Here is a 27,888-nt window from a genome sequence, read left to right as displayed (position 1 = left end):
AACACTCTAGGGCCTGAGGAGATACCGAACGGTAGGTAGATGAATTGAAAATGTCGTATGGTGTTATCCATATAAAATGAAAATCTTAAGAATTTTTGGATGGGGATGTGGAAATACGCATCTTTTAGGTCTATAGTACACATAACGTTACCCTGGCCTATTAATGGGACCGTCGAGCGTATGGTTTCCATTTTAAACGTATAATTATTTACATAAGCGTTCAACTTTTTGAGATTCAAAATAACTCTAAACTTGCCGTTTGGCTTTGGGACCAAAAATAAACGGGAATAATAACCCCGGCTTTGTTCCACCGCAGGGACAGGAATAACCGCTCCTATCTTAATCAAATTAAATACGCCCTCCTCCAATTTTGCTTGGAGGTTGGGGGGCTGCAGTGGTGTTATGCAGAAATTATCAGGGGGATTTGAGTTCAGCCTGATTTTATAGCCTGTAGAGACTATCTCCAGAACCCAGGGGCTTTTTGAGATCTGCAGCCAGTTTTCTGAGTACTGGAGAAGTCTACCCCCCACCATAACGCTTTTATCTTGGGTCAAATCTAGAGGGAAACCCCGAAGTTGTCCCTCTACCCCCTTTCGGGTAGGACCACCTACCCGTCTTCCCTTTGCTTTTTCCCCTTGGAATATACTCTCTCCGAAAGGGAATGGTTTTCTTGGGTAGATAGTCCGTTGGGAAACCTAGTTTTTTGTCTGCTGCTTTCTCCAAGATTTTGTCCAGTGTTGGTCCGAAAAGGTATTCGCCCACCAGAGGGATTGTGCATAATCTGGACTTGGACGTTTGGTCTCCTGCCCATGATCTGAGCCATAAGGCCCGTCTGGCCGCATTTCCTAGGCCTGCACTTCTTGCAGCGAACCTCATGGACATCCCCGATGCGTCCGCTAAAAAAGCTGTCGCTTTTTTAATTAGGGGAAGGCATTTGAGGAGCTCTTGCCTAGGGGTTTTTAAATGTAGGTGGGAATCCAACTGATCGAGCCACAGGTGCAGGGATCTTGCCACCGATGTGGCCGCTATGTTGGTCTCTATGACCGTAGAGGCTGATTCCCATACGCCTTTCAGAAACCCCTCCATTTTACCCTCCATTGGATCTTTCAACTGGGAGCAGTCCTCAAAGGGAAGCGCCGTCTTTTTTGTCAATTTTGCGACTGGAACGTCAACTTTGGGGATTACACGCCAAAAAGAGGCATCCTCCGCAGTAAAAGAGAGTCTCTCTCTGAAATCTTTTTGGATGATGGACCCCCGTTTCGGTTTGTGCCACTCATCCAAGATCATATTTCACAGGTTTTCGTTAACTGGGAAGCACTTCTTGTGGCGAGTTCTGAGGCCCCCAAACATTTCATCTTGCACTGATCTGACCTGCGGCATATCAGTAACCTCCATGGTGTTACGGACTGCGGAGATTTTTATCCCCTTCTGGTGTGGGGGTTGACACTTCCAATGAGTTGTCTGAAAACTCTCCCTCGGAATGTTCAGGTGAAGAGATCCCATAAGTTTCGGTGCGGGCCCTTTTCCGGGATGGTCCCGGCTGGGCGTCCAAGGTTTGCTCTTTTAGTGCCTGTACCTCTTCACGCACCATTTCCCGAATACCCTGTAATAGGTTGTGTTGCTCGTCTTTAACTTTTTTAGTAGCGCAGTCAGAGCATATGGTTCTCTTGGCGTTATCGTCCACTTTTTTTGCGCATAATGCACACCTCTTGATCCTTTTTTTCTCCTGCTTAGTTTTTAATGCTTCCTCCTATAAGGAGAAGCCATTACTAATACCAGGTGTGAAACTTCGTTACTCACAAAAAAATGTCCCCCATTTTTGTCCAAGTGGACTACTTACAATTGGCACAATCTTATCCCCTTCAGCGCTATCCATATTTGCTCAGCCAGGAAGGAAGAGACGCCTAGGACATGACAGGGATCATTCAAATTTGAATTTGGCGCCTTTAAGCGCCCGCGCTACATCTGATGTCATCCCGCCGACGTCTGACGTCATCGCGCACGACGCGGTGCCGCCTCATACCCGGAAGCCGGTCGCCGCTAGACGCCGGGGAGTAGGAGCACAGAGCAGTAGCACCTGCCGCTCCCTCCCCACAGAAGATGCCGATCCTCCGGATGGAGCGAGGAGGCTGCCTCCCCTGGCCGGATACCCCACGCCCTGGTGAGCAGCGCTCGCAGCTCCCCCTGCCTCCATCCTCAGCATGGAGAACTCCTCCTGTGTCCGGACGTTTGGGACATGAAGACACTGGAGTCAAGCGGTGGGAGGTGGCTTTTTAAAGAACTCCTTCTTCCTGTCCCAAGGATCACAGGCGGAGCAACCTCCATGTGTGCTGTCATGATGGACGCTATGGAAATAATTTTGGTAGCTAAAGGAAAAAAAATAGGACAATTAAACCACCACATGGGTAAAATCCCTAAAAAGTGTCTGCTCCTTAAGGTACAAAACAGCCTGGTCCTTAAAGGGTTAAAGTCCTTTTTCTTTTTATCAAGCGGCTTAACTAGGTAGAACAATGTAAAGAGTATCGGATATATAGAGTCCATCATAAAATGTAAAGCGATCACGGGGCTTCTGAATCATGCTGCTCCCCAGGATCTCTTCTTCCTCGGATCCGGTAGACCAGCGAGGGTGCGCTGCTCCATGAATGGATTACACTAGAATGACAAGACATTTTTGCACAGTGCATCTACATAAGACATTACATGTATGACATTTATGGAGGGGACCAGGATGACGTACTGGGCCACTGCAGCAGACTCAGAACAGGTGAATTTATACTGACCTCATTTGACAGATCATGTAACACTCTGATTGCACACAGGGAGACTATATTCAACTTATTAGTGGACTTGTGAAGTTAATTTGTTAGACCGGACCCTATTTAGGGGCTTTATAGCAAAGGGGGTGAACACATACAGACAAAATTTCGATTTATTTTTTCAAACAAGATTTTTCATTCCACTTTTAACAATTTGGACTATTTCCTCAGATACGTTACATAAAATCTAGAGGAAAAATATATTTAATTCCAGGTTGTAATGCTACAAAACAAGAAAAACACCAATGGGGTGTGGGGGTGTTGACACAGTATTAACCACACTAACCAGGTTTGCTAACCTGATGTTTTCCCTTTTCTGGAGAAGTCATTAAAAAAATCAATGCAATCACAATAAGCTGCACAAGCACCAACAGAAAATTATGAAGGATGCATCAGCTTTTCTTCACAGATGCTGCAAAAAAGTCTCCTATTTTTATGGACTGTCCAGGAATTTACTGACCGTGGCCATGATAGACAGTACATATAGACATTTGTGACTGTGGGTGGAGTCAGAACAAGTGGGCATAACAGACCACAACTATTCTCATGGGGTATATAAGCTTATACAATATACTGTAAACTCTGAAAGCTTATTGGTTGAGGATGAAAACAGAGATTCAGGGTTGATCAAACATGTTCTTCTGTTTTGCAAGTACAAGGTGAGCACAAGAACAGTCCTCAATTTCAAGTTGATATCTGTTGGAAATTAAGATCTGATTTTATGCTCACCCTGTATGATCATTAAAGGTCAGTGGAAATGCATGTTAGAAATCCATCATGCATGTGGTTACTGTGGATTTATGATGCAGATTTTTATTTGTAGATACCATTCAATTAGGCTAATCTGCATGCGTATTTTCCGGCATGGATTCCACACGTAATGGGATTCATGTCAATTGGTTTCTTTCTGAGATGCATATTTCAAGTCTGCCCGCAGCAGCATAGCTGTGTATAAACTACAGTGCCATTGACGTCAATGGATGCAAAAATGATGTGGATTCTGGAAAAGACTTCAGAGCAGAATCCACATCAGAATATGCGCAAGAAAAACACCAATGTGAACTGGGCTTAAGATTGCAAAATATTGTTTAGATTTAGAGCTCACGGGTGTATAAATACGCATGTAACGTACATAAACCCCCATAGCCTATAATGGCATAATATGCACCAAAATAGAGCATGCTGTGTGAAAAAACAAGTTTGAATGGCACAATGTAAATCATATTACCCACATGGAAAATATGCACGTAATATGTAGCCCCTATACGCCTGTGTAAGTGAGCCCTCATACTATTGCTGATGTGTGAACATTGATCATCTATTAATGTACTTTCCACAATAATATTGTTTTTATCTTTTACAGGATGATATGAAACTCTTGCCAGATTTTGCCACACGGAAGAGTGAAGGCGAAATTCAAGGAAAAAAGCGAACTACTCGTAACATTTTAGGTCTTGTAGGTGCACTAACAGGAGGCCTTGGTGGATTAGGAGGCCTGTTAAAACTACTTAGCTTACTTAGTAAAGTGCTAAATTTGCTTGACCCTGTTATAACACTGTTGGGCAATCTATTAGATGGACTCGGTGGAGTGACAAACCTAGTTGGAGATTTAGGGAATGGACTTCTTGGAGGATTACTTGGAGGTGGTCAAGGCCAAGGAGATTTGTTAGGAGGCTTACTTGGTGGACTTACTGGAGGTGGTCAAGGTCAAGGAGATTTGTTAGGAGGCTTACTTGGTGGACTTACTGGAGGTCTCACTGGTGGATTACTTGGCCGTTAGAGAAGGTAAGATATATATATTTACTCCATATCTATTTATCTATCTCATCTGAAAAGATAAGTATGGTTATATATTGTGAGATAATGACAGAGAGTGCTGGAAGGACCCTATGTTTCTCCCAGAAAGTATATCTCATCCAGGAGAAGTTGTATGAGATACAAAGATCTCAGGAAGCGTGGATTCCTAAACAGAGTGTAGGACGGCGTGGATTCCTAAGCACGGAGGGCGGCAGCTTTGAGCAGGGGAGCGGCCGGCACAGAGCTGACAGTCCCGGCGACAGAGCACAAGCGGTGAGAGTGGCAGCTGTAAGCAGGGGAGCGGCCGGCACGGAGCTGACAGCCAGCTGCCACTGACACTTATCGCTGCAGAGTGTGGGTTGATTTGTGCGTTCCCTGCACAAATTCCCCCGTAATATGGTAGCATTTACAGCTCATAATGTAAGCCTAAAAAGACAACTAACCCTCAGCCTAAGGCTGCAGGAAACGCACAAATCAATCCACACTATGCTACTAGGACCTGCCAGCCTTGACCCAGTCGGGAGCTAGGGGTGTGAGAGGGGCGTTCCTCCTGTCAAACCCCTAGCTTCCGGTGGCATCAAGATACAATAATATCCATTACAGTTGATGGCCCTGTTGCAGGTTTTGCATTGGGGCCCAGAAGCTTCAAGTTAGGTCTCTGATGACAAGTGTTTATTCAGTGAAGGATAAGCAGGATTTAATTTTCTATATGAATCTGAATGTAAATGGCTCCAATGTATTAAAAATAAAACATAAAGGAACTTTGCTAATAATTTTGATTAAAATATCCTACTGTTTGTGTTTCCATGGTTACAGACTACAAACAAATCCTCCGTAGTCTGATCTTACAGTCATACTCCCTATGTACCTTCCTTCTTGTTAAAATAGATTCGATAGGTTAGCAAGAAGTATATAACAAATGGAGGAGAGTATGACTGCAGGATTAGACTATTTTCCAGGACGAGCTCCACTGCCCACAGTGATATAGCCGGGAAGATTTCTGGGCTATGTTTTACTATGGGACATTCAGAGCACAATGCCATAAGCTGTGGCAATGTGATCTGCCTGCACAGTCCCACAGAGAACAGTGCAGGACTTTAAAAAAAGAAGTAGGAAGATAGAACCGATATGCCAGCAACCTCCTGCTTCTTTTTTTAAACTCCTGCCCTGCTTTGTTTACAGGTTGCCATGGAGACCATCGGCTTGTCAGAACCCGGCCGATGGTCCCTGTGGTAGGGAGAGCTGGTGATTGGCTGTCAACGGTTAGCCAGGCATCAGCTCTTACAGCAGAAAACAGAGAAAACCTCCGATCTCTGCTGTTTAATCCTTTACATGCTGCGGTCTATGCGACCGCAGCATGTAAAGGGCTGTCACCATTGGACCCTCCGCAATGTGATAAGGGGGTCCCGATGGGTCTCTTTGGCTTGAATATAGCCTCTGGGTCAGCCAGCTTAGGCTATGACTCTCAGACTCTGTCTGAGCGCCATAGCCTGTCTAATACTCTGCTATGCCTTAGAATTATGCAAGTCCCCAAAAGTGACAAAAATGAAAAAAAAAGTTAAAGTAAAATAAAAAATTGTAAAACAAATTATAAAAAAATAAAAACGACAAAACCCCACCTTTTTCCCTTTACTTTGTAAAAAATAAAAAATTAAAAACAGAATTGCACATGTGGCATCCCTACGTTCGTAATGACCCAGAGAAGGAGGTTAGTACATTATTTAACCCCTTAATGACGCGCTCCTCTTTTTTTCCCCCTTTTTGGTTTTTCCTCCACCCTTTTAAAAAATCGTAACTCCTTTATTTATCCATCGGCGTCGCTGTATGAGGGCTTGTTTTTTGCGGGACGAGTTGTATTTTTCATTGGTGCTATTTAAAGTACCATATAGCGTACTGAAAAACTTAAAAAAAATTCTAAGTGGAGTAAAATGAAAAAAAAACGACTTTCCACCATCTTTCAGTGGGTTTTGTTTCTACGGCGCACAAACTGCAACAAAAATGACATGATAACTTTACTCTATGGGTCAGTATGATTACTACACTACCAAAGTTATATAGTTTTTTTTTCTTTGCTGCATACTTGTATTTTTTTTTCAAAGACCTTTAATTTTTTTAAAATTATTTTCTGCTGCCATCTTCTGCGCGCAATAACTTTTTTATTTTTTCGTTGACATAGTTGTGCAGGGCTCATTCTTTGTGGGACGTCCTGTAGTTTATGTTGGTACCAATTCAGAATACATACTACTTTTTTATCACTTTTTATTGCATTTTTTCTGGGAGTTAGGGTGACTGAAAAAGTGCATTTCTGGCATTCTTTTTTTTTTTTTTTGGACGATGTTCACCGTGTGGGGTAAATAATGCGCTCCTCTTATAGATTGGACTCTTACGGACACGGCGATACCAAACATGTATTTTACTTTTATGATTTAGATGTTTTATTATAAATATGGAAAAAGAGAGGTGATTTAAAGGGGTTGTCCCGCGCCGAAACGGGTTTGTTTTTTTTCAACCCCCCCCCGTTCGGCGCGAGACAAACCCGATGCAGGGACCTAAAGAAAAATCCGCACAGCGCTTACCTGAATCCCCGCGCTCCGGTAACTTCTTACTTACCTGCTGAAGATGGCCGCCGGCATCTTCTCCCTCGGTGGACCGCAGGGCTTTTGTGTGGTCCATTGCCGATTCCAGCCTCCTGATTGGCTGGAATCGGCACGTGACGGGGCGGAGCTACACGGAGCCCCATTGAGAAGATAAGAAGACCCGGACTGCGCAAGCGCGTCTAATTTGGCCATTAGACGGTGAAAATTAGACGGCAACCATGGAGACGAGGACGCCAGCAACGGAGCAGGTAAGTGAATAACTTTTGATAACTTCTGTATGGCTCATAATTAATGCACAATGTACATTACAAAGTGCATTAATATGGCCATACAGAAGTGTATAGACCCACTTGCTGCCGCGGGACAACCCCTTTAAACTTTTATTACTTTTTTTTTTTACAATTAGTAAAACATTATTGATTTTATTTTTCCTTATTTTTTAATGCCCCTAGGGGGACCACAACTAGCGATGCTTTCATCGCTCTTGCAGTATGATGTAATGCTGTACGATTGCAGCTATTGTCCGCGGTTGTCAGCTGTAGTAAATAGCTGACGCCCGCGATGTATGAAGAGAGGTCGCGCCGCGATCTCTCTTCATACATACCCCGACGCTGCAGGAGATAAATGTACGTCCTGGAGTGGGAAGAGGTTAATCTGCAGGGTGCTTGGCATGGAAAAAAAATTTAAAACGTTGCAAAGATAGCTAATTAGCTACACAAAATTTTTTTTTTTTTTTTTTTTTTTTAACTGTGAAAAAGTAACGAAAAACAAAAAACTATTTATACTGCTCAGAGAATGCAGTAATAAAAAAAAGAAAATACCACAGAATTACAGATTTTGTTAATCTTGCCCCTAGAAAAAAATGGGGAAAAAAAAGCAATCAAAATTTTACATGTTCCTAAAAAATAGATGAATGAAGACTAGAGTTCATCCCGCAAAAAACAAGGCCTTCTAGAGCTCTGCCAATGGAAAAATAAAATGAATACGGCTCCTGGAATGTGGCAACACAAAAGCAAACCTTTAAGAAAAAAGGTTTTAAATGTACACAAATAGCAAAACATAAAAAACGGTATAAACTTGGTATGGACGGAATCATGTGACTCAGAGAATAATGTTATCACATTATTTATTCTGCACACTGAACGCGTAAAAATGAAATCCAAAAAACAAATGGCAGAATGTCTTTTTTTTCCCCTAATCTCCCTACAAATTTTTTTACAAAAGTTATGCAATACATTATATATACCCCAAAATGATGCCATCAAAAAGTACAACTTGTCCCGCAAAAAACAAGCCCTTATATGGCCGTGTCAATGGAAAAATGAAAAAGTTATGGCTCTTGGAACGCGACTGGAAAATTAGTTGAAATTAAATCATTGGCCCATTTTTAAAAACTGCCCTGGTGGGCAGACAGGGTGGTAAGAAGTCCGCCACTGAAGGGGTTAATTTGTAATGCATAGGAGCAATATGATTTTCCCTAAATCTCCAGTGTATATATAAGGCTTTTTGTTATTTAGTTTTGCAAAGTTGATAAAAACTGTGATTCAGTTTCTGATCATGTTTCTACGAGAGCCTGGTAATAGATATCCAATAATGGCCAACGTAATAGCAACTTCATAGACTGGTTTACCGCTTTCCCAGTTTACTGAATGTCGAGTGTTATTAGTAAATACTTATCACTGCCAGACTTGATTGCTGTTAGCAATTAATAGCCATCTTTATTTTTTCAATACAGGAAGAAAACAGGATAAATCCGGAACACTTTGGACTGAATACTTTCTTTAGGAGCTTAATCCTTCCAAATCTATCTTATTGCTTTTTGCACTTCAAAGGCTTTTTAACTTCCCATCTGGGGAATCCTATTTCAATGTGTTCGAAATCACAAAACAATGCACTCGCCCATAAGATGTTTATTTCCAAAATGCTCCGTTCTCCAGATATTGTAGATATTGATTCCTCTGTCTTCTGGCTGTTTACTGCTCGTTGCCAGTGAAACAGACCACCTGTTCTATGGCAAGAAATAGCAGAGCACGACAGTAGCTGGGGTGAAAGGTAGGGTAGGGCGAGATCCCGGCAATCAGATAGAAATGAAAGAAGTGCACAAGCGCCGGCCTCCTCTGCTATCTCTTTCCGTATAAGAGGTGGTCTGTTGCTCTGGTATAAAGCAGTAAACAATCAGAAGACAGAGGAATCAATAGCTGCACTATCTGGAGAATGGAGCATTCTGAAAATCAACATCTTATTGGTGAGGTCCTCTTTTTGTGATTTCAAATAAATTGAAACATTCCCGAGATTAGAATAGCTCTTTAAATCAAATCAGCATTTAGCATTTTTGTTGTCTTTCTGAGAATCATACAGTGAATTAAACATAGATTTTATAGGCAAAGTCTGCATCTTTGGCCTAATGACTTGGTTTTTTATTGTTCTATTGTTTATATTGCTTTACATGCTATACATATTAACTTCCTATATAATCATATACCTATAGAGATGAACACGGTTCATAGGCTAAGTGTATATCTACAACCGATTATACTTATTGCATCAGAAATAAAAAAAAGTCTCACTTAAAAAATGTAATTTTTGTTCTTACAATTCCTATACAGGCCTATGTATCTGCATGGTTACAGGCTATTAACAAACCCGGTGTGCACTCTAGTTCTGTAACATGCAAAAGTCAAAAATGGAGGCTCACTTGTATAATCACTAAGTCTTTCCTATATGCTCACAAGTCAGCATCTACCAAGATGGAACAGGAGGATTTACGGGCATAGCAAGGGGGGTGGGGGTTCAGGCGGAAGATGTGCCCCTGGTGCAGGGGGCAGAGCTCCAGCCGAGCAATTCAACTCCCCTACAGTTTGACTGGAACATAGCTGGTTCTACAGGAAAAGGACATTACTGTTTTGGACAAACTGAACTTGATCTAACTCAAACATCTTTAACTCTGCTTCTATATCACTTATAGAATCAGAACCACAGACTTTTAAAGTGGGGTTTGGAGTATTGAATCTACATCTGTCATGTCTGGTGCAGAGCAGGGGAGGGTGCTGCTTGAATCTAGAAGTGAAGACTGAAGTTTCTGGGGGTCGGTGCCAAACTGATTCCTTGCACCAAATTGATGGAAAGCCTAGCGAAGTTTCTGGGAGGATTACAAAATGTTAGTGCCATAACTATGGGGGTTGCAACTGTGACCTGCGCCCTAAGCTGGGGGGGGGGGGGGGGTCTATGGGATCTCCATGCCACATTGAAATGTCTACTGTATGCCCCCTGTACTATAGTGCCTCTGGCCACCCATTTAGTTACATAACATGGCAGAAGGGTTATGTAACTGAGCGGTTGAGTTTTTATCTGATAGCACCACTGGGTGGCCAGAGGTGCTAAATTAGGCTAAGGGGAAATCCTTTGGGTCACGGTTACAAAAAGACCATATTTGAGAACACTTTTAATAAAGGGGCCACATTTGGGGGGCACTATTACATAAAATACATACATTATTACTAAAAAAGCCACAGTTGGGGATACTATTAAAAATTGTTTCCCCAAATGTGGCCCTTTATGGCAAAAGGGACACATTTAGAGATACTATTACTATACAGGGTCATATTAGGAGGCATGAGGGGCACTGTTACTAATGTTACACATTTGGGGGCACTATTACTAATGGTCCACATTTTGGGGCACTATTACTATAAGTGGCCACATTTGGGAGCAGTATTTTTACATGTGGCCATGTGGGAGGGGGGAGCACTGTTAATAATAGGTCACATTTGGGGACATTATTAAAGGGGTGACTATAACAAAAGGCCCCCATTTCTAGGCATTATTGCTAAAAAGGGACTACGTTCGTGTGGGCAACTAAGCACCGAGCCTACAAGAATGTGACCCAAAAAAACGGATGGGGACCCAGGATAGGGGAAACTGACCCTGTGCTGCAGGGAAGATGGAAAGGCCCTATCTACAAGCGGAGTGTTCGCCTCGATAAAGGCGGCCCCATGCTGGATCCTCGGCCCTGGCTCTCCCAGAATAGGCGGTACATGGAACCAGGACAAGTACAGACAAACCCAATGCACAAACTGGTAACTGACAGATGGTAAACACACTCACCACTCAATCTCACACACTAAAGCAGATGGTAAAGCTGAATATAAAAACAAGGGATTAGTTCGTACATTGGCCAATGACCTTAGGCTGCAAGGCCATGATCAAGGCTCCTCGTGTCTTGCGGTCCCTAACACAAAAACACCCAGTAAGCTGACCAGACACTACACCCACAGCAAGCTGCAAGCTGACATGACACAAATACAGGCAGACAAGACTGAGGAAATACAGCTTCCTCTTGCAGAGGGGCTGGAGTATATATATCTACATCCAGACCCAGGGGATTGTCTGACCAGAACAACCACACCCAGCCAGCTTAATTAATCCCTACCTGTGGAGGTGTACTCCTGGAACCCTGAAATACAAACAGAGTCCGGCAGCACCACCTGACAGGTACTATTACTTATGGAGAAACATTTGGGACCATTATTACCATGAGGGGTCACATTTGGAGACAAAATTATTGTAAGTGGCCACATTTGGGTGCACTATTAGTTTGTGGGGGCACTATTATTACTATTAAAGGGATTGTACAAATTAACAATATTTTTTAATTGATTCTCTCAATGCCTGCAAATAGTAAAAGATCCTATAGTCACCTCTCCTGGCTCCTTTCAGCTCTGATCTCACCAGATGTCATGTTTACAAACTACACTCAGGACATCACAGCCTATTGCAGCCAAGCACAGAGCTCAGTGTTCAAGCGCTGAGGTCTGCGGTTGGTTGCAGCTGCCAGTCCTATATGCAGGCTTACTGCAAGCTGCAAATATGGTGTCATAGCACTGGAAATGCGGGGATCCGGGAGAGTGCAGTACAGGATATTGTATCATTTTAGGCATAGAGCGCATCAATTACAGAAAACCCTTGCATCCGGCCCATGCGTTTGTAGCTACGCCCCTGCATGATATGGTCTACATTCCATTAATTACACACAAAACTCATCATATAGTTAATTCCTAGTAAATATCCTCAGGATAGCCCATCAATATATGGCCGGTGGTTGTTTCACTGCACCATGGTCCCTGCAGTGTATTATCTGACAGAGATGCAGCCAGGAGAGGGAGACGGGGGAGAGCTGAAGGGCGCTTGCCAGTGCCGGAGACAGTTCCCTCTGCCAGCCAAGGACATGGCCGAGGTGGAAGAGAGGTGATGTGGGTCGCCGGTTCGAATCCACTCTCCTCTGACAGTCAGGGTTGGTGGACGAAGAAAGCATCATTTTGCTGTAGCCTCTAGAGGATGTGAAAAGAGGTCCGGTCCCCATAGTGATGCAGGTGGTGATGCAGCTAGCATGTCGGCACCCAGGAGAATACCCCTTCAATAGCAGAGAGGCTCTATACAGAGCAGAGGGTGGGCAAGGCCAGCCAGTAATGCAGGCAGATGTAGCAGAGCCGAGAGTGGTAGTATATGGTGGCGGTCACTAGAAAAAGGTAACACCGTGGGCAGTTTCTTCATGCTGGGGAGCTACTCAGAGAGAGAGTAACCGACTCACTGGGACCGTCCATTCTAGCGTTCAGAGGGCACCTGTCACGTCCCCACAGTACCATGAACTAAGTTATGGTGCTGTTAGGGAATGTGACAAGAAGCCAGGTGATGTATTTTTAATATTTGCCCCCTCCTGTGATCCAGCAGTGTTCCTCACTGAAGTTGGCAAGTGGCATTGAAAACCGGACTCTTTTCAGAGTCCCATGCATGCGTTCTCCCATAGACTTATAAAGGAGAGCATGCGACTCTGAGAAGAGTCAGATTTTCTTTCCTGCTCCATCGGTGCTCAGAGGGGAACACTGCTGGACCATGGGAGCGGGTGAGTATAAAAAATACATCACCCGGCTGCCTGTCATGTTCCCTAACAGCAACATAACTTACGTTATGGTGCTGGGGGTCGTGACAAGTTCCCTTTAAAGTTTAGCATGGCGCCAGTAGTTTAGGCAAGGCCTTGCGCTGAAGTTGATGGGTTAATTGCTGAGTGGTAGATTTGTGATATGGTTGAAATGTAAAGTGTTTATGGTGATATGCAATAATGAAGTATGTGTAATGGCGCAGCAAAGCCGGGGGATAGAATTTGTAGATTTAGATGTGACGTGAGAGTTAAGCCATGATCACTGTGCGACAACCTCTGGATATTAGTGGTATAGCATTCTGTGTGAGAGGACGCAGCTCTTATGGGACATTTGAGGTTGGGGCCTATGGCTGAGTGTAATGTGTGTAAGGTGGCATTCACACAGGTTAACGAAATCACACAATTTTGCCAAGATGCAATAGCGCAAGAAAATGCATGTATGTAAAGCTCATGCTTTCCAATGGGTTCTTTCACATTAGCGCGGTTTTCTCTAACGCTATGTTGTGGGGAAAATAAATTGTGACATGCTATTTATTGCCACACTTTGCGGGGTTTTTTTGTAGCCCATGTTTCCCTATGGAGTCTTTTTTTTAATAAACCACGGCATATCCATGCTTATGCATTTTCTCCGATCTACAAGGCTTAACCCCTTAACGACCAGCCCATAGTGTTTTTACGTCCTGCCCAAGTGGGCTTTATTCTCTGAGGACGTAAAAACATGTGTCCTGCAGAGAATAAAGCCCCGTGGGCTCTGGAGGTGACAGCTCCATGCTGTCGGTGCCCGCAAGTAGCCGACAGCATGAAGCTGTCATCCCGGGCTGCGGGGACCCACCCCCCCCCCCCCCCCCCGGGGACACCCCCCCCCGGGACCTCCCCCCAGCATTGCGATCGGCGCTATCCAATGGATAGCACTGATCGCAAAAAAGTAAATAAAGCAGTGAAAAAAAGATAGATATTCAGCTGCCCTGACGGATCGGATCCATCAGAGCAGCTGAAAATTCTCACCTGGCTTGTCGGCGGTGTCCCCCGGAGATCTAGTCCTCCCGGACCCGCCGGTGGCCTTCTGCGCATGCGCGCCAGACGATTACGTCAGGCGCATGCGCAAAAACCCGGGAGCCCCCAGCAAATTCAAAACCTCCTGGCTCCCGGCTCCTGAAGGTAGCCGGGAACCAGGAGGTGTTACCGGGGACCGCTGTGAGCGGTCCCCGGGCCCGCGATCGCTGCTATCCATTGGATAGCGGCGATCGCGAAAAAGTTTAAGAGGAAAAAAAAAGTGCTAGTTTCACCTCCCCTCATGGATCGGATCCATGAGGGGAGGTGAAAATACTCACCTAAGTCCTCCCCGATGTCCCGATGGTCCCGATTGACATCGGGCGCATGCACAGAGGGGCTCGAGCCCCGGGAAATTGAAAATCCCTTTGCTCCTGGCTGCCATGTGTAGCCAAGAGCAGAGGGATGTCACTGGGGACATGATCACTGTCATCCAATGGATGACAGTGATCATGTAAAGTTAAAAAAAAAGTGTGAAAAAGTAAAAAAAAAAAAAAGTTAAAAAAGTTTTAAAAAGTTAAAAAAAAGTTTAAAAAGCATATGTTTCATCTCCCCTCACGGATCATATCCGTGAGGGAGGATGAAAGTACGCACATAAGGCCCCCAGATTTCTCCGCGGACCTTACCCCAGCTTCTGCGCACACGCCCGTCGCCAAAATGGCGGACGCATGTGCAAAAGCTGTGGATTGCCAGGATAATTGAAAATCTCCCTGCTCCTGGCTACAAAACTGAGCCAAGAGCCTGGAGATTTCACGGGGGGCTGCGGTGAGCGGTTCCTGGTCACGTGTTCGCCGTTATACAATGGATAATGGCGATCAAGTAAAAGTTTAAAAAAAAAATTGAAGTTTCATCTCCCCTCACCGATGCGAACGGTGAGAGGAGATGAAACTTTGTACCGGAGGCCTCCGTATTTGCACCCCGACGCGATCGGACACATGCGCAGGAGTCGGGGAGCCCAGGAAACTTAAAATCTCCTTTCTCCCAGCGACCAACGGTCACAGAGAGCCTGGAGCAGTGACGGGTGGCCTCATTGAGCGGTCCCCAGTCACGTGATAAAAAGGTAGAGATCTACCTTTGGCCGGTCTCACATGACCGGATAGGAATTACGGATTCCGCATGCGTCTGATCCGCGGCAATACGCAGATCAATCGCATTGGATTACACAATTCCGCTCACATTAGCGGGTCGGAATTGTGTAATCCACTCGCAGAAAAGAGAACGCAGCAGGTTCTATTTTACCGTGGATATCCGCAACATAGAGCCCATTGTGCTCCATGCTCGTGGATATACCCGCTGCCCATACGCAACTACGTTGTATACGGGCTGCGGGTACCCGTGTCATCGCTAAGCGACGGTGTGGGAAATACAAACAAAAAAAGGTGTACTGCGTATGACCGCCCGTGTAAGTAGGCAGTTATGCGCAGTACATTACGCAGCCGTACGCAGGGTCACAGCCGGGCTCACAGCTGGGATCCGCTGCGGGCCGCCGCAAGCAGATTCTGCCTACGGCTGCGTGAGCCCGGCGTTATTCAGACCGCTACCTGTGATACGTATTTTACAAGAAGCCCCAGGAACGCTCGCCTTCCTGCAGTTCCAGGAGCAGCTTGTTGAGCGCCTTCTATGTGAGACCGCCGCACCTCATCAAGCTTACGGAGACTCATGGAGCGCCACTTTTTACACCCATACCCGCCACTGAGGTCACGAAATACCCCCCAAAAAGCATGAGAGGAGGGGGGATACCCGGTTTTATTGCCCCATGGGCCCATTCCAACCAGCCTCCGTAATTACCCCTGTCTTCGGAAATACCACACAGTTCACATTATTACTTTTATCTAAGATTTGCGAACGCCGAAAAGGGCGTGGAGTGTGTGGGGGAGGGGGGGATTTTTAGGGAGTCAATTTTTATTCCGTACAAATAAGCAATGGGGCCTGGAATTTATTCAGTTGTGCCCTGAAATCCAACGGGTGTTCCCTCCTTTATAGGCCTTGCCATGGGTCCTGTAAGTAAATTAGGGTCACAATGGGTATGTTTCTGAACACGGGACAAACGGGGGGATCCATTTGGGGGTGAACGTCTTCATTCCTATGTACACTGTACAAAAAAACTGTTTTTAAATTTAAAAAATTGCCAAAAAAATTGAAAATCGTAACTTTTTCCTTCTGCTTTGCTTAGATTCATTCAAATACTGTGGGGTCAAAATACGCAGTACACCCCTAGATGAATTTGTTAAGGGGTCTAGTTTTCAAAATGGGGTCATTTGTGGGGGTTCTTTATAGTTTTGGCCACTCAATGGCTCAATAAGTGGGCAATGGGGCCTGGAATTTATTCAGTTGTACCCTGAAATCCAACGGGTATTCCTTTCATTGTAGGCCTAGCCATGTGTCCTGTAAGTCTATTAGGGCCACAATGGGTATGTTTCTAAACACGGTACAAACAGGGGTATCCATTTTGGGGTGAAAGTCGTCATTTATATGTGTGCTGTACAAAAAAACTGTTTTTAAATTGACGCAATAGCCCAAAAAATGAAAAACGTAATTTTTTCTTACTGCTTTGCTTAGATCTATTCAAAAATTGTAGGGTTAAAATACACAGTACAGGCCTAGATAAATTTGTTAAGGGGTCTAGTTTTCAAAATGTGGTAATTTGTGGGGGTTCTCTATGGTTTTGGGCGCTCAAGAACTCTACAAGTGGGCAATGGGGCCTAAAAAGACTTCAAGCAAAATCTATGTTCTGAAAGCCACCAATTACTCCTTTCATTTTGGGCTCCGTTGTGCATGCGGACATAAGATTAGGGCCACAATGGGTATATTTCTGAAAACAGCACAAATAGGGGTATCCATTTTGGGGTGCAAGTCTTCCTTCATATGTGTGCTGTACAAAAAAGCTGTTTTTAAAATGACAGAATTGCCAAAAAAACGAAAATCCTAATTTTTTCCTTTTGCTTTGCTTGAATTTATTCAAAAACTGTGGGGTCAAAATACACAGTACCCCCTTAGATAAATTCGTTAAGGAGTCTAGTTTTCAAAATGGGGTCATTTGTGGGGGTTCTCTATGGTTTTGGGCACTCAAGAACTCTACAAGTGGGCAATGGGGCCTAAAAGGACTTCAAGCAAAATCTATGTTCTGAAAGCCACTGACTACTCCTTTCATTTTTGGCCCTGTTGTGCATCCAGACATAAGATTAGGGCCACAATGGGTATGTCTCTGAACACGGAACAAACAGGGGTATCCATTTTTGGGTGCAAGTCTTCATTTATATGTGTGCTGTACAAAATACGCAGTACACCCCTAGATAAATTCCTTAAGGGGTCTAGTTTTCAAAATGGGGTCATTTGTGGGGGTTTTCTATGGTTTTGGGTGCTCAAGAACTCTACATGTGTACTATGGGGTCTAAAAGAACATCAAGCAAAATTTCTGTTCTGAAAGATACTGATTACTCCTTTCGTTTTGGGCCCCGTTGTGGACTCAGATATAATATTAGGGCCACAGTGGGTATATTTCTGAACACGGGAGAAACAGGGGTATCCATTTTGGGGTGTAAATCCTCATTTTCATGTAAACTATAGGAAAAAAATATGTCTTTAAAATGATAGAATTGCAAAAATATGAAATTTTACTTTTTCTCCTCTAAATTGAATTAATTCTTGAAAAAAAACTGTCGGGTCAAAATACCCATAACACCCCTCAGTGAATACACTAAGGGGTGTAGTTTTTAAAATGGGGTCATTTGTGGGGGTATCTATTATTCTGACACTCATGAGCCTTTCCAATCTTGGCTTGGTGCAGGAAAACAAAGTGTTTCTCAAAATGCTAAAAAAGTAATGTTAAATTTGTACGTCTCCTAAATGGTTAAAAAAAAACGAAAGTTTTTCCAATGTGCGCCCAAAATAAAGTAAACGGGTGGAAATATAAATCTTAGCAAAAATTTCTATATTATGTTTGCACATATTTAAGATATTGCAGTTGGAAATGTGAAAAAATGACGAATTTTTCAAAATTTTCCCAATTTTGGCGCTTTTAATACATAAACACAAATTCTATCGGTCTATTTTTTCCGCCTAAATGAAGTACAACATGTGGCGAAAAAACATTGTCAGAATCGCTTGGATATGCAAAACTTTTCTGGTGTTTTTCCATGTTAAAGTGACACGTCAGATTTGCAAAATTTGGTCTGGTCATTAAGGCGCAAACAGGCTTGGTCACTAAGGGGTTAACTACACGTCTCTCCCAAGCAGTCATGGCTCCTGGGGCCATACATCCCAATCGTCATCCCAGCTGGGCCACATGTACAAACTATACCTAGGAGAATCATCAGAGCCTTACAATAAATGATGTGAATATTTAAACACACATTAACCCATTTAGGGTAATGCTATTCATGCAATAAAATATTTGTGCACCGAAGTATAATAGGGTGGTTTTGTTTAGAGTGTTTTTTACTTTTTAAGACACCTGCTGATCATGCTTAATAGTTTAACTCGAATACCATTTTTTTGCAATGGAGATAATAGAGCCCCAATACCGCTCTCACAATTTAGAAGAGGGTTAGGGAGAATCCTACTAAGAAATGATTCCCATTGTAAATGGTAAAGGAGGTATATAGGATTATGCTAATTGCAATCTGCTGCTGGCTTCAGTATGCAATCTACTGGTGTCCTACTATAAATCCTCAATGCACCTCAACGATTCTCAGCATGCAAGCAATGCAATGGCAATCATTTCTTAGTAGGATTCTCCTTAACCCTCTTCTAAATTTTAGATAGAACGATTATACTGAAGTTAAAAAAAATTGTTGTAAATTCACAAGGCAGAAAGCTGCAGACCCAACAAGCGAACGCAATACTAATGTGATAGTCAGAGGCAGAATACACAATGACACTCAGTGGCTCACAGGGGGTGATTAGAGTTGTTCCTTTTCTTCTCCATTTGGCCCAGATCTTCATGAGTTCTTCCAGCTAATTCTTGCCTCAATATAGTGCAACTTACTATGCCCTTCAAAATAAATACTGTACCCATAGAAATGAAAAATACACTCTGCCCCTGAAATGAATTACTATATACAATGTGGCCTATTTAATATGCCCTGGATGCTAGAATTCTGACAGCCCAAAGCACAATTTTGGTGAAATTGCCAAAGCTGTGACTTTTAGGGCACGTAAACTGTAAATTTTCAAAATGTGGGCAGTGCCTGACCATACGCAGACGGTCACTAGAAACTGCCGTAGATTGTAGCACAAACCTATTCCATCTTGGAGCTGGTGTAAATTTTTATTTGGTACATGGATAAGGTGTCTAGATTTTTCCAAAGTCAAAGCGGGACAAAGCGGTGTGGTCAGGGGTGGGGCTTATCACTACGTATGATTTTACCTCTGTCTTTATAAAAGTACAGGGCCTGTTCAAAAAAGACAGGGAGCAAATTCCGCAGCATTTCTGCATCCAAAAAGCAGTCAAAATACGTACCATTGGTGCGAATTTTGACTGGAAATCAGCTGCGTATCTGCAGCTGATTTCATACCATTTGGCGCTCCCCTCACCTCTTCTGTAGGCTTCCAGCTGTCAGCGTTCCCGGGCTTCTGGTTCCCAGCAGCCTATAGTGGTCTCACCAGACCAGCGATGCCGCACCTGACCAGCGTCACCTGACCAGCGGTCCTGGGAACTGACAGTGGGAAGCCTGCAGAGGAGGTGAGGGGGAGTGTCGCATAGTATGCAGTCAGCAGCATTCCTGCCATGTGTAAACATACCCTAAGTCAGCTTGTTGTATGCTGCCATGTGCAGAGTGGCCTCAGTAGTAATAGTGTCCCCTATATTAGACCCAGTAGTAATAGTGACCTCCACAGTGGCCTCAGTAGCAATACTGTCCCCTATATCCGCCTCATTAGTAGTAGTGACCCCCACAGTGGCCTCAGTAGCAATAGTGTCACCTACATCGGCCTCAGAAGTAATAGTGTCCTCGACTGTGGCTACAGTAGTAATACTGTCCACTGTATTGGCCCCAGTAGTAATACTGACCCCCCACAGTGGCCTCAGTAGCAATAGTGTACCCTATATCGGCCTCAATAGTAATAGTGTCTCCTATATTGGCCTCAGTAGTAACAGTGTCCTCCACTATGGCTACAGTACTAATACTGTCCCCTGTATTGGCCCCAGTAGCACTAGTGACCCCCACAGTGGCCTTGGTAGTAATAATGTCCCCTATATCTGCCTCAGTAGTAATAGTATCTCTTATATTGGTCTTAGTAGTAACAGTGTCATCCACTGTGGCTACAGTAGTAATACTGTCCACTGTATTGGCCCCAGTAATAAGTGTCCTCTATATCGGCCTCAGTAGAAATACTGTCCCCTGTATTGGCCCCAGTAGTAATAGTGACCCCCACAGTGCCCCTAGTAATAATAGTATCCCTTAAATCAGCCTCAGTAGTAATAGAGTCCTCTATATTGGACTCAGTAGTAATAGTATCCTCCACAGTGGCCCCAGTAGTAATAGCGGCCCCTACAGTGGCCCCAGTAGTAATAGTGTCCCCCACAGTGGCCACAGTAGTAATACTGACCCCTTTATTAGCTCCAGTAGTAATAGCGGCCCCTACAGTGGCCCCAGCAGTAATAGTATCTCCCACAATGGTCTCAGCAGTAATACTATTACTACTATAGCTGATATAGGGGACACTATTACTAATAGTGTCCCATATATTGACCCCAATAGTAACAGTGACCCCCACAGTAGCTCCAGTAGTAATAGAACTCCCCCACCCCCAAACCAACATACTTACTTCCTCCTCGTCTTTCAGAGCGCTGCTCCTCCTTCGCTCGGCTGCGGGATGCACACACTGACAGATCCCAAAGCGGGCCTGTTCGGCCTGTATCAGGGCGTCTGGTCACCTTATACATGGAGGTGCTGCCAGGTGAGACATATGTATCAAGAGGCTTGGGCTTTTTGATACTTTTGGTGCAATCTACACTTTTTGCTGCCGCAATTTTGGCGCAAATAAATAGTTAAATCTGCCTCACTGTTCCCCCTGAAATAAATGACAATAGTTATGGACCCCGTGGGGACCAGGGTGAAAGCTCTTACAGGACGCCAAGAAGTCACCGGACACAGGAGTAGATGAAGACCAGAGGTACAACAAGGACCAGCAGAATGCCCGCTATGGGGGCATTTTTTCGGCCACTCCAGCATGTTCCTTGTGCGCCATTACAATGCGTATGTGTTCATGCGAAAGAGAATGCACACAGGCTTATTGACATAGTGCGCAAATCTGCAGTGATTACACAGGTTTCATGCGTATCTCTGCCAGCCCATTCACATCAATGGCATATTGTGGTACATAATACACACAATATAGGTCATGCTGCGTATTTTTTTTTAATTTATCAGAAATATTAAACACAAAACCCCGTTTATATAAATAATAACAATATATTTTGTACAGTAATTTGATGCAGAACTTAAGTGTTAAAAAAAGACATGAAAGCTTGTGCTATAGTTCTAACCGCAGGGTTTAGCTCACAGGCATTACACATTGTGGTGTATTACCGCTTCGCGCCACTAGGAGGTTCACCGCGTTAGAGTTCCAGTAGCTGGACATTAACAACAAACCACTCTGACTTTCCGTAGACACGTGATGCCCACAGCGCATGTGACCGGAAGTGACGTATTGCCTGCGCTGTTATTGGTCAGTGCCCTTGACAGTACGAAGAAGTAGAAACATGGCGGAACGCTACCCCCCGGTGATAGAGGGGATGGTGCAAACGCCTCACGAGGAGGAGGTCGGCAACAAGTTCGTGAGGAAAGTGAAGGAGAACCCCATCGTACCGTTAGGTGAGTTGTGCGCCCTGTCAGCTCCTCTATTGCTGCTGTTAGTGGTGAGCTGCTCCCAGTAATATGTGAAGATGTCTCTATACATGGTGATATGTACAGCAGTGGAGCAGATGCCCTATAGAAATACCGCTGCCTTCTGAGAAGCGGCATCAGGGTGATGTATAAGCGGCGCCTCTATAAAATCACTGGTGCAAATCTGAAAAACAATGCAGAACCCTCGGAGTAGAATCTTCTAGAACCCCAGATCCTTCTAAAACAATCCAGACCTCCATGATGATTGTAAACCACAGCTCCTTGCCTTGTCGGCCATCGCGACTCTGTGGTGGAGGCGCCGGGAATGAAGAAAAATACATGACCTATGTCATATTGGCATGTTAGATCATCACTAGGGGTCCTGGCCAATCAGCTGATTCCCCTAGCCCGCTGCCGGCACCCTGGCTGGTCCCTTGTGGGGCCAGATGTGTCAGCAGTGAGGGGAGGAAGGGTAAGTTTTGGTTATGCTTCCTGCTCCTCAGTACGGACGGGACCAGACATAATGAGGAGCGGGAAGTGTAATAGGAGCGCAGCGATCCCACTGATGTCAACAGGGGCGAAGCTGCTATGAGACTCAGAAAATCACACAATTTTGTCGCCCTTGTGAAACAGGCTTTAAGGTAGTGCAGGAAAAGAATGAGCAGAGCAGCTGGGATAGAGAACATCTGCTGAAAACACTGAGTGCTTTACTGCTGTGCATGAACGGGGCGCCGTGCATATACTCCTATACGCTGCCTTGTAATATACTGCACCCACACACACACACACACACACACACACACACACACACACCTGCAGAATTGTGAAGGCAGCTCTGGACAACTGTGGATCAGTGCAACTTCTCATATACATTTTATTTATAAACAACGAATGGAGCAAACATGCATATGACTGTCCTACATCTTGATCCCACTCTCTTGGAAGAACACAGGTCCCTTGAGCCCTATTTTGCAGCAAGAGTCACTCACGTGGGAGTTTTGGAAAATGCTGAGCAAGCTGCATGCATGTGTAGTAGATATACCGTAAATGATTCTAACTGGATGTCCCTTTTTCTCCCCCCTCAGGATTGCTCGCCACTGCAGGTGTCTTGGGATATGGACTTATTAATTTCAAGGATGGGAAATCCCAGAAGTCCCAGGCGATCATGCGGGCACGTATAATTTCACAAGGACTAACAGTTGCCATCCTTATGGGAAGTGTTTTTATGACATCCTGGAAGACGTATAAAAGCAAAAGTCAAGACTGATTAAAGGGGCTGTGGCTGACCCAAACGACTCCACTCTATACGGGATTTCCTAACCCATGGAACATGTCACTAGTCCATGAGTGCTGTACTTATAAATAAATGTCATTGTACTGGCTACATTTATGGACAGCCATTAAAGTGGGCCTCTCCTGGGTCTACTTGGGAGACTTCTTGTCTGTCTTAGTAAATACTTGTATTCCCCGATAACAACTCTGGCACTTACAGTATTTCCTTCTAATGCTTTATTGTGCTGTTCCTCTTTTGTTCCTCCTAGACATTTATGAATAAATGAACTGTTGGGTGTTACCATTCCGCTTGTCAAATGGATGTCGCTACGCAGTCTGGCACTATTGGTGAAACAGCCCTTTGAGCAGGGAAATGGTAACACCCAGTTGTTAATACATTTTTAAATTGCCAGGAGGAATAACAGAGGAATGACACCAGAGTTCTAGGAAAAGTTGCTGTAGGATTGTTATCTCATGGGCAATACAAGTATTTGCTAAAACACTCTCCTTGTCCCTGTAGAAATCTGATGCAGATCACTGTGCGTGACTAACCGTGCACATATATGTGTACGTATACAGATTATGGGCCTATTTACTATGGAGGTTGGTTTGTGACCATGTTTTCTCTCAAATTCAGTTTATTTATTGACCTGAGAGGGTCCTAACACATGTAAAAAAACAAACAAATTCTTCTGTTCAGCTGTTTTGTGATGGTTTATTCGCTTCACTCAGGGGACCTTCACAATGGCAAGAAAATTGTGCAAGGTTTGTGTGTTGTGAAAAGCACAAATATTAAACCCATTCTTTTAAATGGATTCATTCACATTAGCAATGTTTCTGTATGGTACCGTGATGTGATGCTATGCAGGAAAATAAATTGCAGCATGTCCTAACTTTCTGCTAGATCACCCATTGATTTCAATGGGGCCGGTGTCTGTGAGAGCTGCGGTGGGGGATTCCTCTTCATGTTAAACTGCCTCGCATCCATGGGTTTCGCATAGATGACAAGGGCAATATCTGGTCGTGATTCATCGCCTGATATCGCCCTCCCCAGTGTGAAGGAGCCCTAAAGCGTACACGGATGTTATTAAGAGAACGCTATTTGTGCTGCTTACACTTTTAATTTCATCCCTTTTAGGGCTCCTGCACACTGGTGAGAGCGATTATCGGATGTGATTGACGCCCTGATATAGCTCTCGCAATCCTTCTAAGGCCCTGGATGCGAGGAGTTTTTGTAGAGAAACAGCCTCCCATCCCAGCAGGGCTGCAGTAATCTACTGTTGTGGCAGCAGCAGCACCAACCCCATTGAAATCAAAGGAACACAGTCACTGAAGGAATTCCCTGCTGCAGCAGTGGATCCTGATGATCTCAATGGGGCCTGCGGCAGCAGCGCCGGCCCTATTGAAATCAATGGAAGATGATCACGATCCTCTGCCACTGCTGTGGCAAGGAACTCCCCGTGGCAAGGATGTTCAGGTTGGGGGAGGGGTGGTTGAAATATAAGTCCTACCCTGAAAATAATTCAAAACTGTAGAAAAAAATAATAATATATCCCCTTAGAAGCTCTGTCATCTCCGGCGCATCTTCTAGCAGGTCCCGACACTCTTCTTCAATTATTTTTCAATCCCCGTCCAGAAGAGAAGTTGAAGAAGAGTATTGGGGACCTGCTAGAAGATGCGCTTGAGATGACAGCGCTTCTAAGGTGATGTATTCATTATTTATTTTTCCTACAGTTGGGGATTATTTTCTGCGTAGGCCTTATATTTCAAGCCCTAATTTCAATGGGGCCGGCGCTGCTGCTGCCGGCCCCATTGAGAACATCAGGATCTACTGCTGCAGCAGGGGATTCCTTCAGCGATTGTGTTCCATTGCTTTCAATAGGGCTGGAAACAATGGGCGAGATCACAAAAAGAATGGACATTGCGATTCTGTTTTTCACGCTGCGTCGCAAGCATTAAAACATCGCACATGTGAATGAAACCACTTGCTTCATAAATTGGCGATTTCTCGCAGCACTGGGAAATTGTGCGATTTCATCACCAGTGTGTAGGCACCCTTATAGGTGCGTTGCACAGGTAGGAAACGGGAGCTTTAGGCCCCTTTCACACAGAAGTGATATTCGTTCAGTGAATGGAAGCGGAGCGTGCCAGAGATCTCTTCCTGCTCATCTCCATTCAGAGTAAATAAGATGAAGCGCTCCCTGCTTGCATGGGCCGATCGGCGTTACATAAACTGAATGATGTATAATAAGCAGATGAATTATTGGTTGTGGTTCAGTCACCGCCGGTGTCTACACTGAACGATTATTTAGTTTTTCACAATCGAGCAGTAAACTGAACAATAATTGTCCTATGTAAAAGGACACTTAAATGCCAAACATTAAAGCCGCTCTCACACAGTCTGCCTCAATTGGCGTGGTACAATATGTTCGAAACGCAGCATTTAGTAGTGTGTGAGAGCAGCCTGAGGCCTCCCTCACAAAGATGTTTTTTCCATGATTAGTGCAGTGCTTTCAGCACCACGCTAATCACAGTATAACGCTCTCATTGTTTTTAATAAGACCGCTCAGACAGCCGCTTGATCGCAGCGATTTCCAAGCGCTGTCTATTCTATTTTTGAGCGTTTAGCACTCCTCATCAATGATGAGAAGTGCTAAAAGCTGATGTCTGCCGCAGCATCGCTGTGACTGAAAACGAAAGTAAATTGCGGAGCTTACCGCAACACCTGTGTGAGAGAGGCCAAAAACTGTAAATTAAGGCCCCACTACTTAAAATAGAAATATTAATCCCTTAGTGACCAAGTTTTTTTTTTTTTTTTTCTATTTTTCGTTCCCCCTTCCCCCCATCCTTTTTTTTTTTTAAACTCGTAACTCCTTTATTTATCCATCGACGTCGCTGTATGAGGGCTTGTTATTTGCGGGACGAGTTGTATTTTTCATTGGTGCTATTTAAAGGGGTTGTCCCGCGAAAGCAAGTGGGGTTATACACTTCTGTATGGCCATATTAATGCACTTTGTAATGTACATTGTGCATTAATTATGAGCCATACAGAAGTTATTCACTTACCTGTTCCGTTGCTAGCGTCCTCGTCTTCATGGTGCCGTCTAATTTTCAGCGTCTAATCGCCGGATTAGACGCGCTTGCGCAGTCCGGTCGTCTTCTTTTCTGAATGGGGCCACTCGTGCCGGAGAGCGGCTCCTCGTAGCTCCGCCCCGTCACGTGCCGATTCCAGCCAATCAGAGGGCTGGAATCGGCAATGGACCGCACAGAAGCCCTGCGGTCCACCGAGGGTGAAGATCCCGGCGGCCATCTTCACCAGGTAAGTAAGAAGTCACCGGAGCGCGGGGATTCAGGTAAGCACTGTCTGGTTTTCTTTTTTAACCCCTGCATCGGGTTTGTCTCGCGCCGAACGGGGGGGCTATTGAAAAAAAAACAAACCCGTTTCGGCGCGGGACAACCCCTTTAATGTACTGAAAAAATTGTTAAATAATTCTAAGTGGCATAAGATGAACAAAAACTAAATGCAGCCAACTTTTGGTATCTCTGGTTTCTACAGTGAACAAACTGCAACAAAAATGACATAACTTTAGTCTGTGGGTCTGTCACTACGATACCAAACGTATATAGTTGTTTTTGTTTTTTGCTGAACTACTTTTGTTTGTTTATTTTTTTTTTTCAAAGACATTACATTTTTTTTAATTATTTTCTGCCGCCATCTTCTTCGCACAATAACTTTTTTTATTTTTTTTATTTTTCCGTCTACATCGTTATGCAAGGGCTCATTTTTGCGGGATGTCCTGTAGTTTGCATTGGTACTATTTTGGAATACACACGTGTTTTGAATGACTGTGAATTGAGTGGTCTCCCCCTGGCCCGCCCCGCCTCCATGCGGGTATTTCCACAAAGTAGTTAATTAATGCAACAAGTCAACGCCGTTTATATACACAGATAATTGAAGAATCTGTAACTGTAATCTGTAAAAAAACAAAAAAAAAACAACAATCTATGGTTTTCAGGGAAGCCCTTTACACAAAACCAACTGCAAACAAGGATTTTTAGACATGCATAAAATGAGTGATAAGCGAATGACTTATCGTTCATCATTCACCATATTTACATGGAATAATTGTCGTTCCTTTTTGTACCATTCAACAATTATTTGAGCGATAATCGTTCCATGTAAAAGGGCCCTTAGTTGTTGGAGCTAATATGCTGGGGGAAATGTAACCAGATATACTTTCATTAGCAAATTGCTATTGGCTTCAGGCTTCACTCATTGTACAGTTAGTTATTATTTTGTATCTGTCTTTTGAAACCAAAATGAAGAGTGGATGCGAAGACTAGTAGAAGCATAAACCTTTCCCTTATATCTCCTGTGTTTACAAGCCAGTCACGCCTCAATTCACTATATTGCGCTCATTCAGCACATTGTAGGGTGGTAAAGAGAAGACAGAAGTGGTTATCAACACCGCCTTTCTTCTTCTCCTCAGGGTATCCTATGGCTGAGTACAAGCACTTGGCTATCTCTGGTGCTTTAATTTAAATGATTGGAGCAGTAGTGCACACGTGTGATCATAGCCCCATTTAGTTGG

General features: G+C 44.1%; 1 protein-coding gene across 1 annotated transcript; it reads left to right on the top strand.

The window, feature by feature from the left end:
- Window positions 1-21,847: 21,847 nt before the first annotated feature.
- HIGD2A (HIG1 hypoxia inducible domain family member 2A) lies at window positions 21,848-23,406 on the top strand. The gene is made up of 2 exons (XM_066591351.1): window positions 21,848-22,012; window positions 23,110-23,406. The coding sequence occupies exons 1-2, from the start codon at window positions 21,901-21,903 to the stop codon at window positions 23,289-23,291; spliced, it is 294 nt and encodes a 97-aa protein (XP_066447448.1). The 5' UTR covers window positions 21,848-21,900; the 3' UTR covers window positions 23,292-23,406.
- The last annotated feature ends 4,482 nt before the right edge of the window (window positions 23,407-27,888 follow it).

The sequence above is a fragment of the Eleutherodactylus coqui genome, chromosome 2 (assembly GCF_035609145.1).
Source record: "Eleutherodactylus coqui strain aEleCoq1 chromosome 2, aEleCoq1.hap1, whole genome shotgun sequence".
Classification (NCBI taxonomy): Eukaryota; Metazoa; Chordata; class Amphibia; order Anura; family Eleutherodactylidae; genus Eleutherodactylus; species Eleutherodactylus coqui.
Note: the sequence above shows the minus strand (reverse complement) of the source record. Positions and strands in the feature narration are given on the sequence as shown.

Coding starts and splice junctions, on each gene's coding strand:
- HIGD2A (XM_066591351.1), top strand. CDS start 21,901: ATGGCGGAACGCTACCCCCCGGTGATAGAGGGGATGGTGCAAACGCCT. Junction 22,013..23,109: donor GAACCCCATCGTACCGTTAG/GTGAGTTGTGCG, acceptor CTCCCCCCTCAG/GATTGCTCGCCACTGCAGGT.